Genomic DNA, 12,663 nt, shown 5'->3' on the forward strand with positions numbered 1-12,663 from the left:
TATTTTTACACCCAATCTGTGTGTGTGTGTGTGTGTGTGTGTGTGTGTGTAATGGGGGTGGTGGGATTTCAAATGTTAGAAATGCAGCACAAAAGTGATTCCGGCCTCCTGCGCGAGGCAGAAATGTCCATTATCAACTGACTCGCTCTTCTTAATTAAATGGTTCGCTCGGACGTTTTAATTAACTCGCAGGCTCAGTCAAGTTGTGGACACAGACTGTGGCGGCGTTCTCTCCCAGGTGATCGGAATACCAAAGAGGGACGGTTCAAACTTCAGAGAGGATTCCTCTCCAGTCAGGTTTCAATCCTTGATGCCTGGGTGCGGGCCAAAAAAAAAAAAAAAAAAAAAAAAAGCATATGCACAGCAGAGATAGTAAGGACTATGTTTATATAAAAAAAAAAAAAAAAAAAAAAAAAGTCACATTTTTCCCTTTATTGGCATGGTGAGGCTGATGAAAATTGCACATGAAAAATGAAATTCACAAGAAATTCGTACAATAGGTAGAACCACAAAGGCATTGGTAAGGCAACGTGGACAGGACACACACACGCACAACTTTATTCCCACACACAAACACCTGGCTAAAATCACACTCGCACATATTGTCCTTCCAAAGAAAACATGATTACCCGACAAAGCAGTGGCAAAGTCCTCGGTAGGTCACGATATTAAAAATTGCTCTAATATATTGCTACTCTAGGCCATTTACAAAGCAGTTTTATTACAATGATTAAAGCCACACATCTATTAAACGGGACACCATTACTCAAACGCTACACAGGACAGCCAACGTAAAGAAAACAATGGATGGAAACACTTTTTCTTCTCTTGTGTTCTCCCTTTGTTTGTTTCCGCCGTGTTGTCAGCACCTTCTCGCTATCCGCCACGTGCACGACCAAACGATGAACACGTCCACGTCGAACACGGTTGTACACGCGCAAAAAAAAGTCGGGAGTTTGCCACACATGGATGTCACGAAGGTAACGCGTGCATTTAACCGCCACAGAGATATCTTAAAGGGACCAGCGCGTGGGCGCTGACGTCACAGCGACAGCGACTGGGTAATGGGTCAAAAATATAAAAAATAATAATAATAATAATAAATTAAAAAACAAGACCAAAAAATATCACAACAATCAGCGTTAAAATACAATTCTGAAAAATAATTTATTGCTTTTTATATATTTTCTCCCCTTTTTATTTATATTATTATTACTCATTTTGTTATTACTGCGAATAATATCAGTAGTATATGTTTTTGTCTTTTCTTCCAAAAGATTTTTTTTTATTTTTTATTTTTTTTATTTTTTATTTTTTAAATTCAAGAAAGGAAACTGTAAACTTTTTGTTTGGCATTCACATAATCGAGTGAGAGTGGAGACGCAACAAAGTCTTTAAGAGCGGCGCGAAATTCCTGCAAAGAAACCCCGTTTATTGCTTTCTGTTTTACTTGGGAGTAAAACAAAGCAAGAAAGTGCTGCGGACTCGATGAAATGAAACGAGATGAAGGTACTGATTGTTTCGGAAAAAGGCATAGAAGGTCGTATTATTCCCTACCTTCGAAATTATTGGACACCCTGTCTCGTGATTGAGCGTTAAATGAAATTAAAAAAAAAAAAAAAAATTAAATAAACTCACGTAAAATGGAGGCCATAAATATTGCTGATTCAAATATGAAAATAAATACATAAATATGCATTTTTCCGCTGACTGAAAAGATTCCTATGCATCATCCTCTCCATGTGTTGAATCAATGACAACCATACAAAGCACTAAAATCAAACCATATTGCAGATACATATACAAGTATATATGTACATACACACACACATACGTCGTATATAATATATACACAATATATTGTGATTGCTTTAGAAATAATCAATTAAAAAAATTAGGTCTTTTGTTTTGATAATCATGAAAAACATTTGTAAAAAAATGCATTTCACATTGGAGAAAAACACTGATTGAGAAACCTGACTGAATAACTTAAAAAATAAAAAAAATGTTTGTTCACATGCTTAAAAAAAAATAGCAATCGGCCACTTCAGTTTTTTTTTCTTTTTTTTTGCCTTTTTTTTTTTTTTTTTTACAATCATTATATGTCTCCTAAACATCATGTAGGCGTACAGTATGTTTTACAGTATCATAATTACTATCGACATCCATCGACATTCGGAATTAAGAAAATGTTTTCTCCGCATTTTAAAAAAAGGCTGCGTTTTACAGTGCATAGCTGTAACAAATAACTTTCTATCCCGTATGTACATGAAAATAAAAAATATTCCTTTTAGTTATTTGTAAATACACAACTACAGTTCTCTTTCAAATGTAGACAATAAGAGATACAATTCCCTCAACGCTTGTTTTTGAAATGTAACACCAGATCCAAACAAGACGACAAAAAACAAAATCAACAGCAAAATAAATCAATCTGGCTGAACAAGCTGGCTGTTTTCATCCCCTCCAAAGAATTGTGGGTATTGTAGTGCTTTGCATTCTTCATTATTATTATTTCCCCCCTCCCTTCTTTTATGGTTCTACAGCAGTCAAAGCCGCGCAGCAGGTTCTGAGGGTTCACTGGCTTTCCCAGAAGTCGCTTCCTCAGCTCTTCAGCAGTTATGTTCATGTAAACTTCATTTTGGATATATTCTCATAGATAAGAGGTCTGTAGACTTACTCTTCTTAAATACTCTACCACATATCGAGTGTAAAACTTCTCAGTGTCGCGTCGTCAGGGGGGGGGAAAAAAAAAAACAAAAAAAACGCGAGTGAGGTATCAGAAGTTCCTCGGGGGTGGGGGGAGAGGCATGGAGCCACAAGCGGGTTACCTTCTCAGGCTGCGCTGGGCCTCCCTCAGCAAGCTGTCGAAATCCAAGGAGTCATACTTGCTTTTGGTGGATGTGGGGTCGAAGTCGTCCGAATGAGAGTCTGGAAGGGAAAATGACCATTTACAATGAATACAGAGTCAGGACAAGATGAAAATGCGCCGGCGATTCCCTGAGTGTGCTGCTGTCGGAGCGCCAAGTTAACCATTAAAACCCAAAACACTTTTCCTTTTCATTTCAAGTCTACCTAGCAACAGGTGGCCGGGATAAAGGATCCATGCAGCAAGGTCCACCACTTCTTGTTCAACTTGCACATTTTACAATATGCATTACTTGCAAAATCTAGGCTTAAAAAAAAAATATATATATATATTTCTTAAAACAAATAAACAAAGCTAGCCTAAAACACCACACACAATTTCCTAAAAGTAGTGTCATTATATTACATCTAGAATGACGGCATTTCTTATTTTGAGCTTATCGTACTTAGTTATAATAATAAGTTATAATAGCTTATTATAGGTTGCATTCCATCATTTAAAAAATTCGTTGACATCCTTTTATACGGTTTTGCCAAGGGTCCCCTTTTTTAAGCAATTCGAGTTTGTCTTTTCTGCCTGGCGCATTCATATTTGATACGTAAATAAGCTTTGCTCTGATTGGATTGCTGTTAATACTTCATTTAAATATGGTCAACGGCTTTGTATTGATTGGTCCTTGCGATAGATCATCTTGTAGCTTAGGAGGGGGATGGGGGGGCAAGTGTTCATCGCGACGTCGCCGGATCCTTCTATGTGGAGTATTACTATCATTGCGAAGCAATATTCACCAAGTGCTGGATCGCTGGCCCACTGATAGGGAACATAAGATGAAAAGGGATGTGGGTGAAAATAAAGAGAGAGGGCGATAATTTGAGGTTACTCTCGTCCTCCGCTTCCATTCACGTGAATATCACGTTCATCGCTCGTGCACATTTTTGCGACAATGACTGCAGAAGCTTTGCCATTCCATCCACTGCTGCATTACAAATTGTAAATATAGTTAAGCATTGTTGTAAAACGCAACATGTGTATCCTTTATAGACTGCATTTGTATGGCTCGGTGGCAGCTGAGAGCCGTGTTGCCCTTCAGCTGAGTTGAGTGGGTGGGTATCAACAACAAAGTGGGCAGGTACTTGAATAATTAAGATGTTTAGCTCGGTAGCTTGCAGGCTAGTGAACATGCTAGTTAACTTTCCCGTGTGTGTGTTAATTGGGGACTAACGCACACAACTGCTCGGAGCGAGGCACTGATGTTTTAAACAACGTCGCTGCGGTGGAGCGAGCTGTTTAGCCGTTTAGCTCGCGGGCCAGCGAACATAATAAACAGTTAAGTTCCCCTTACGTGTCTGTTGTGTGTTACGCGCTGCACATGGAGCGAGGCTGTGGCGTATTGGACGGAGCCAACACCGGTCCACCGGCATTCCATGAGCTCAACTAGCGGTTAATGACTCAGCTGTCAGCTCACTGAGTGAGCTGCGTACCACAACAATGACAATTTATCGAGTCCGGAAAAACTATCATGTCCATTTTATTTACCGAGTCGATATAGTAATTATTGTGACAGGCCTAGGCATGGAGGGGGGGGGGGGAATGAAATGGTCTTACACACAAAAAAACTGCCGGGTAAGAAAAAATATCTTGGCAGACAAACAACAAGCATATTTTGCCTCCATTTAAGATATTTCATCTTGGCTCGATTTGGGTGTTTGCAATGTGTTTTCTCCCCAAATGCCTTGGACGGTGTGGGCAAGACCAACAAAACCCCACAAAAATCCTGATGTTTGGATTGGATGTGCTGGAAAAAAAGTGTCTATTTTTATACTGACGCCTCCACTCTCTCATATGTCCTATTTTTCCCGATGGAACAGATAATATGTAGGCTCTAGCTTATCTCTGGCAACAGACAGCTCCAACAAATGGGGGCCCCCAAAGGGACCCAGCAGCACACGCTGAGAAATGGGGCTGACCACGGCAGCGAGAGGAGATACCAGGCGTGAGCTACGCTAATGCGATGGCCGACGGCTGCGTTTGTGTCATGCTGTGCACCTTCAGGGATGAAAAATAACCCTGGTGCTCTACTTTTAACTAATGGACAGTGTTCTGTGAAAACACACAGACACAAAAATGACACAAATAGGCTTGGAGACAACACTTATTAGGATAACCTCCCCTGTTTGTGATTGATCCACCCTGAGAACCTCACAACGGAACGAGACAAGGTATCCTATTGGCATCCTCTGAATATTATAAATGCACAATAAAGGTTGGCACACCCACGTGGAGAGCTCAAGTCATGTACAAAATCGGAACATTTTCACATTAAAACTGTGATGAGTAGCACGGTCTATGAATCCATTTTACCCAATTGGGAGAACATAAAATCCATTGGCTTGAAATTTCACAAACACCTAGCTAAAATTCACACTTCGCAAATGCCTGGCAGAAAAACACTTGCTTGAAATTTCACAAAGGCGAGAATAAAAAAAAAAAAAAAAAAAAAAAAAAAAAAATAAAAAAAAAAACTGTTTTGACTGACTTCATGTGATTGTTCTCCATGGTTGCTGTCCCATTCCCTGTGTTTTCAGGCCAACGAGCATCCAACATCAGTTCCTTCCTGCAGCTAGCTGTTCACAAACAGACCTCTGAACTCGAACTGACCCTGTTGAGCAGTCAATGCCCAGCGGACACGTTGAGGGCGATGCAGGAATTGTTGCCAGCACAGAGCTGAGTCTCCTTTTATCTGCATCTCCTTTTTGTTTTGCCGTATTAAACCTTTTCCACGCCTCCCATCTCCTCTTTTTCCTGACAGTCCTCGCAGCCATGTGCACATACAAGGCTGCCCCCAGGGGTTTGGGATTGGGGTAAGTGTGTGTGTTGTGGTGGGGTCTGGGTGGGGGTGGGGGGGTGGGTAACAACAACAACAACAACAACGCTGCACACTTACCCAAGTCTGTGTAATGTGATTTGCAGAATTGCTTTTGTCCGCCGAAGCACAGCTCGAAGCGCGGCTCGTTCGACCGCCGCAAGGTGTGTCCGTTGTCGAGGGCGGCGAGGGCGTCGCACGTGTAGCGGTATGTGATGAAGCCAAAATTGTCCCTGCGTGGTCAAGGATACAAAAGGAATGAGTCAGAGCGGCACGCTGAGGGCAACGGTAATTCAACGGCCTTGTCTTAGACACCCTATTTATATGCAAAAGAGAATCAATGAAAGTGGCTCCAAAGATAGCATCCGCATAACAACCGTATAAGACAACAATAACTAACATAGGAGTTGGATTTTATTGATATGCGGACTGGGAAGGCAGTGCGACACCCCGTTGAGGAAAGGTTGGGACAGGACATGTTTGGATAGAAAAAATAAAATAAAATAAAATAATAATTTGAATAACTCATAAGTCTACTTTCTGCGTCGAAAGGTTTCATCCGGAACCACGTTTGCGCGGCTGGAACCAAAGTTTCACATGGACATTTATTGCAAACAGACGCGGTAATGGGCCACTGATAAACTTTGCCAAAAACGACAGAGGAGTGTGTACAAGTGATTTTTAAGACACTGTTAGAGGTGTAATGTACATATAACATGACGTATGAGTGAGCTGAATGGTAGTTAGCATTTTTATTTACTTATTATTTTAAACCTAAAATGGTAATCACGAGGGCGCTAATGCGAATCGCAAATGCTAGCAAAGGCTGATTTAGGTTTTCTACCATACACCATGTACCAACATACGCAGTTTTAAGGATAGAAGTCCAGCCCTCATAAATAAGAATAAAATGCATGTTAGTAGTAAAAAAAAAAAAAAAAAAAAACTTTTTGGCGGGGTGGGGAGGGGGTGTGAGGGCGGTGATTACTCAAGTACTCGCCGTAATATCTATAGGATAATCGATTCTAAAAAGATTTGATCGTGACAGCAGTAGAAACAGTTCCTTAGACCGAAGTACTTGAGTCTGGAACATGACTGTCTTTTGTCGAGAACATGAAGTCACGTTCGACGGGTAAAACTGGCACATCTGTTGACTTTTGGACGCACGCAAAAGTGGAGGGCTTACCCGTCGTCCCTCAAGTTCACCGCACATTCTTCAATCTCGCCAAAGACTTCAAAGCGCCGCTTCAACTCGGTCCGGGTGCAGTCGGACCTCACTCGCCCCACGTACACCGCCCGTCTCTCTTCCTGCTCGTTAACAAGAAAGACAGAGCAAGAGGCAGGTGATTAAAAGGGGCGCTAGTCTGTCTGTTTCACCCCCACCCCTTTTCTCTGGTCTTCCTTCACCATCCCTAATGGACTAGCCCTGATTGCCCACCGCAAATGTCTTATCCAGTATGTTCCTCTGTGATTGGTTTGCTTCGCCTTCGCTTATCTGGTAGAGCTGTATGGGGAAAGCGCCTCCGGTCTGCCGTGGCACTACAATTCCTCTTCCTCTCGGTGCAACACATCAACCAACGGGGGAGACTGATTGTTATCAAATGATGCAATGTCTTCACTCAGCGAGTGCTTCTTCTTCATCCAAGTCTAAAAATAAAGCTTTGGGTGACTCAGCCTCATATCAGTAAGCATCTGTTTGATTGAGTTCTCAAACTGACAGTTTAATGGTTGAGGAATCTAAGGAATCTTTTCTGTTTAAGACAGTGCAACATCAACAGTTTGTCTTTTTTTTTTTGGGGGGGGGGGGGGGAGAGGGGGAATTCCAACAAATGCAACAGAAACCGTTTTGAACAGTTTGCAGAATAGAATAGACAATACTTTGCTGTCATTTTAGTGCATACCGAAATTGGAATACTACTCTTTGGCATGATCTCAAACAAAGAGATAAGGAAACAAATGAGGATCGTGAGCAAATTAAAATGTTGACATGTGCAAAATGCAATAAAAGAAATAATGAATTGGATGAAATAAATGGGTGAGTTGGTAAAAATGATTATTTTGTTATTATTTTGGGTTTGATGTGCTGCCATGTCATCCGCAAGCTGATCTGCAGTGGACTTGTTTAGATAGTAGCATGTGGCTTGAGCGTGATACTGCGCGAAGGAAAACATTTTTTATACGAAAATACACATGGTTACACCCCTAACATATTGACCCACAAGGCAGAAACACCCAGATTTTCTTGAACCTCAGAGGACGTGAGGGTCAAAGCGGAATAATGAAGCCGCTAACTGCACCAGGCTGCAATTATATCTTTTGAAGAGTTTAATTGCATCCGCTAATCATTTTTACACCGCACACACCTCAGGACACGGCGTACAAGGCACATTATTTATTTATTCCTTCATTTACTTCACTGTAGCGATCCGACGGAGGCCTGTTGAGATGGTGAGTGGCGTCTTAAGGGTACTTGTGACATACAGTATGTAAATCAGGTGTCACACTGAAACTTCACCGACGCCCCAGGAGAAATCCAAATTAACTACAGATTTATACTTTGTAGCCTCTCTTTCATGCTTGGGTTCTGTCCGTGACGGACAAGTAAATGCTGAATTAGGAGTTTAGTTGCTGACAACTGATAAATAGGCAGAATTTTCTTGACGGCACCCCCGAGGGCTGCCTGTGTGGGAGAGAAGCAGCCAGACGGACAGAGATGCTCTCACATCTCTGCCTTCTTAAAACTTGTTTGACAGTGTGAGAGGTAATTGTTTGTCTCCGCGCCGGCCAAGTTTGCATTAGCGCGTCGTTTAATGTGTTCTTTATCGACGGGCGGTCGACGCGTTGCTTTGCTGGCTTCACCCTGTCTGAAGGAGACAAGAGACGTAGTGATTTGGTGCTGATGCCGCCATTGTCTCCTGAAATGCCAGGTTCGTTCGGACTCGACAGGGCCAAAACGTGGATTTTCTTCGCTTCACTGGCAATTGACCAAGCCCCAACTTCCTTGACAGAGATCCTTTTGTGCTTTGTCCTTCACTAATTTAAAAGACATCCAAAAATACACAAACTCGACAAAAGTCCTCTGGCATTTGACTTTGCATGTGTCCTAAAGAAAGACCAAAATGTCTTCATAGACCATGCATCAATGTCTTTATAGACATTAGCTGCCATAATGGTGAACGAGGGGATGGGATGGAAATAGACTCACAATTGCTTTCTGTCGTTGTCTGTCCCTCTGCTCGGCCCTTTCGAACTCCCGCTTCTCGTTGTCCCGAAGGTACTCTTCCCTCTTCAGCCTCTCATGCTGATACTCCTCGTAGCTGTCATACCTGAGGAGGAACATGTAGTTTCTGATCCTCAAAGGGAATCCAAATGAAAGGACTTGATGGTTCGGTGCCTCTCTAGCAACATCTCTGGCAACCATATTTCCATGAAAAAAAAAAAAAAAAAAAAACTTAGTTAAGTCTAGTTTCTAAAGTCAAAGGGACCAGGGTAGCTGCATCTGTCAGCAAAACTTCACATGCCATTATTTCTGCCTAGGAAGTGCAACATCACCCACACTGCGCTGATGAGTAACTCTCAGCCTTGTCGGGTGTCATTAGGCACATGGGTGCCAAAATCAGCTGGGAGCGCAGTGATGGTGTCACTCTACTTGAACCCCAGGTTCCCAAATCGTTGCCTTTTCACAGGCGCAAAGTTGATTCAGCATTATAACACCACCACGAGCATCCGTTCGTATCAAATTCTTTTGTGGTGCTTTCAGTGAATTTCGATAATTGTAATGCACCTTCAGTATTGTTGACAGACATGCTCCTAACGGACACAGCGTAACTAAATTAAACGCCTCACCTTGGCCTGCGACTGAGAGGAGATCGCGTCTGCGGCTGCGGGCTCTTATGACTCCTGGAACGGAAAGTGCTCAATTCATTGTTGTGGCGACACCTGTAGGGGTGGTAAAGAGATCTATGAAACAACAAGATTTTTGCATGCAAAAAACTGCTCAAAAAAACTTATTCAGTTTGTTGGCGAAATAAGGGAATCTGGTTGGCGTAACTAAAGAGCAAATTGCCCTGCACTCCTCAAGCTTCAGATGCTTCATTACTGAAGCTGAGGAACGACTGTGAATTATGGAAGAAGAGAAGCCTGGAATGTTGGTTTGGAAGGATGGAGATTCTCAAACTGGAGAGATGTGAAGAAAACACATCAAGTGTTCTGTTCTCTCTGTTCTGCCGTGGCCTAGTATTTTCGGGAAGCTTGTCAGACTGTAATTGAATTGCCTTGAGACTATTATTGGATAAATGCGTGAGTACGTTAGCGCCGAGCGAAAACAAAACGATGCAACAGAAATGAAGTGACTCTGCTGGCTCCGTGGAGTAAACTGACCTTTTGGTAATCAGGTAAACATACTGCATTGGAGTCCAGCACTGAGAAGCACTACCGCCGACTAACGTCATTTACTCACAACAGACTCAGTTTGCCTCGCGAAGAAACCCCACAGAAAGCTTCGACGTGCTGATCAAAGAGAACCATGGGAAATGAAGTTCTCACACGCGCTCTGATGACAGGAGTCGCCTTTGAAGAGGATTTGAGACGACATTCCCACAGCCTGGATTTGGCTTTCATCTCCGCGCGATGTAAAAGAGGAGGGATTGAGCGTGCCATAAAAACAACAGCTGCTGCTTAAAACAATAACGCTCGCATCAAACGCAAGCAGCCGCATCAGAGGGAACAGAGATGGGTGTTAATATTAGGAAGACACTCAAAACTCTTTCGAGAGATGAAAAGTGTTCAGACTACGCGCCTCTCCTGGGAGCTTTCATATCAGGATATTCCCTTTTGTTGATTAGGTGTCATTTTAGGGAGAACACTCAATTGAATAATGTAAACACCAACTGATCAGATAGTTTAGTCAACCTCCTTTCACCTAAATATAGTATGTAGATAGAGAAAGCTGGGAACAACAAGAGCTCAAGAAGTCTCCAGGGTTGGTCCAGTCTGACACAGACTGATCAGGCTACTAAACTGGACCCCCTGCCGCTTTCCAAGCCCTGTTTAACTGCATTGGGTGGGGATCAGCCAAGGTTCTGGCAGAGGAAGTTCATTTGGGTTACTTACCAGGAAGAGGGCCGTCTATCAGGCGAGCTGGAGAGAGAGCGCCTCCGGTAGCCTGAGGAAGAGCTGTGTGAGCCAGAGTGAGAACGGGAGCGGGAGCGGGAGCGTGACCCGCCGCCGCTCCAGCAGAAAGGCCTGCTGGGCGACAGGAGGAGGGAAGACGGCGGCGAGACGGAGCCTCGTGAAGGGGAGCAGCTCAACGGTGGGGAACAGGAGGGAGAGCATGGGGGGCAGTCAAAGAGTAGGTCCAGAGGGGTGCCCTCCCACGGGTAGAGGAAACGACTCTCACGGCCCTCACCCAATTCAAGCTCATCGCGGAGTGACAGGAGCCCCGAATGAGGGTAGCTGGAGCCAGGCAACCTTTGGGAGTCAACCTCTTCTTCCTCAAGAGATGGAGGGGGGCCAACCCTGTTCGATTTGCTGCCTGACTCACTTTGACTGTACAAAGCTTTTAAGGGGTAGCCAAAGTGCTTGTTGAGTTCAGCTCGGATTTCCTGGTCGCACAGGAGCTTCCGGGTGAGGACATATGAGCTGTCCTGTTGCGAAAGGACCTGGGAGTTCTGGGTAAGGGACTCCTTCCCTAATCCCCGGACGCAAGCGTCTTCTCCAATCGCAGAGGCAAAACTCTGCCGCTTAGCTAGAGGACAAGATGATGATGAAGGTGAAGAGGATGGAGGCATGGCTGAGTCCTTACATCCGACATGCTGGTCCCCCACTGCGCCTGCTGCAAGCACAGAAGCAGCAGTGGCACCTTCCCCCACTGAAGCCATGGCACCGGCGGCCGTATTGCTGTTCTTCTTTGTGCCCGCTGACGCCTGACAATAGTCATGGTCACTGAAGCCACGGGGAGGAACCCGTTTATGGTTGCTAGCACTGCAATGCTCCTCAAGACTGCTCCCTTTCGTTTGTTGAGTGATGGGGCACGGGAGGACAGTGGACGCTTTGCTCAGCTGGGCATACAGCTCAGTCTGTTCAGGACCCTTCCTGTTGGGGCCGGGGCCCAAGTCGACCAGCCTTGCTCTTTTGCACGCCAAGGCCGAGGAGGAACATGAAGACAACTTGGTTTTGAGCGATGCTTTGAAAGGATTCTCTTGACTGGCTTTGTGTGGGGGCGTGGTAGGTGGTGTCAGACCTACAGAGGGAGGGGGAGACATTAAGTTGGCGAATGGAAGTCTACAAAATAAACGCAGGCTCAAATATACTGCATTTCCTCCCTTCATTCAACTAAAAGTCAGTTTATGGATGTGGACAAAGATATGCGCTTGATTAAAATATGCACTTTCACTATGATTAATCCTGATCTCTATTTTATTACAATCTTGACAGATTAATGCAATGCTTGATGTAACTTAATATGGTGGTGCTGTAATACGGTTGGCTTGCCATCCCCCGCCCCTTCCTCAGTGACCTTGGAACGATCCTTTTTGGTAGGGAAAAACAACAACAACACCACTGCCGAGGACACACCTAATGACCAAACAAATGGTCACTAAGAAGAAAGCCCAGCGCCGTGACCCTTCCTTGCAGAAAACCCCGACGCTAAGGTGTTCTTGTTATACATTGAGGACGTATAATGGAAGCACAAGGGGCAAATTGATTATCATTCCTCTCGGATGGCATGTCCCTACTGCTCATGGCCTCCCGTCTATTCCTCCACTCCTGGTCAGATTTACAACCAGACAGATGGCAGTTATATGGGAAGTCCTGAGATGAGCCCACTTTATAGCATTGTTAATGCACTCACACAAGCGGCCGTCGCCATTACTCTCATGCCCCCATTTCCTCCTCTCCTCTCGCCTTCTTCCTCTGCCTCACTCCCGTC

At 44.0% G+C, this 12,663-nt stretch overlaps 1 protein-coding gene across 3 annotated transcripts in view; it reads right to left on the bottom strand.

Annotated features, from left to right (window-relative positions):
* Positions 1-432: 432 nt before the first annotated feature.
* The window catches only part of ppargc1a (peroxisome proliferator-activated receptor gamma, coactivator 1 alpha), a 34,642-nt gene continuing 22,411 nt past the window's right edge, over positions 433-12,663 (bottom strand). For all 3 annotated transcript variants that reach the window (XM_061669510.1, XM_061669509.1, XM_061669508.1), the window contains exons 8-13: positions 10,845-11,973; positions 9,579-9,671; positions 8,938-9,058; positions 6,919-7,040; positions 5,814-5,965; positions 433-2,931 (exon numbers count right to left, since the gene is read on the bottom strand). In XM_061669510.1, coding sequence (XP_061525494.1) covers positions 2,828-2,931; positions 5,814-5,965; positions 6,919-7,040; positions 8,938-9,058; positions 9,579-9,671; positions 10,845-11,973 — 1,721 coding nt within the window. In that variant the 3' untranslated portion in view covers positions 433-2,827. The remainder of the gene's footprint in view (positions 2,932-5,813; positions 5,966-6,918; positions 7,041-8,937; positions 9,059-9,578; positions 9,672-10,844; positions 11,974-12,663) is intronic.

Source organism: Phycodurus eques, chromosome 23, assembly GCF_024500275.1.
Source record: "Phycodurus eques isolate BA_2022a chromosome 23, UOR_Pequ_1.1, whole genome shotgun sequence".
Lineage (NCBI taxonomy): Eukaryota > Metazoa > Chordata > Actinopteri > Syngnathiformes > Syngnathidae > Phycodurus > Phycodurus eques.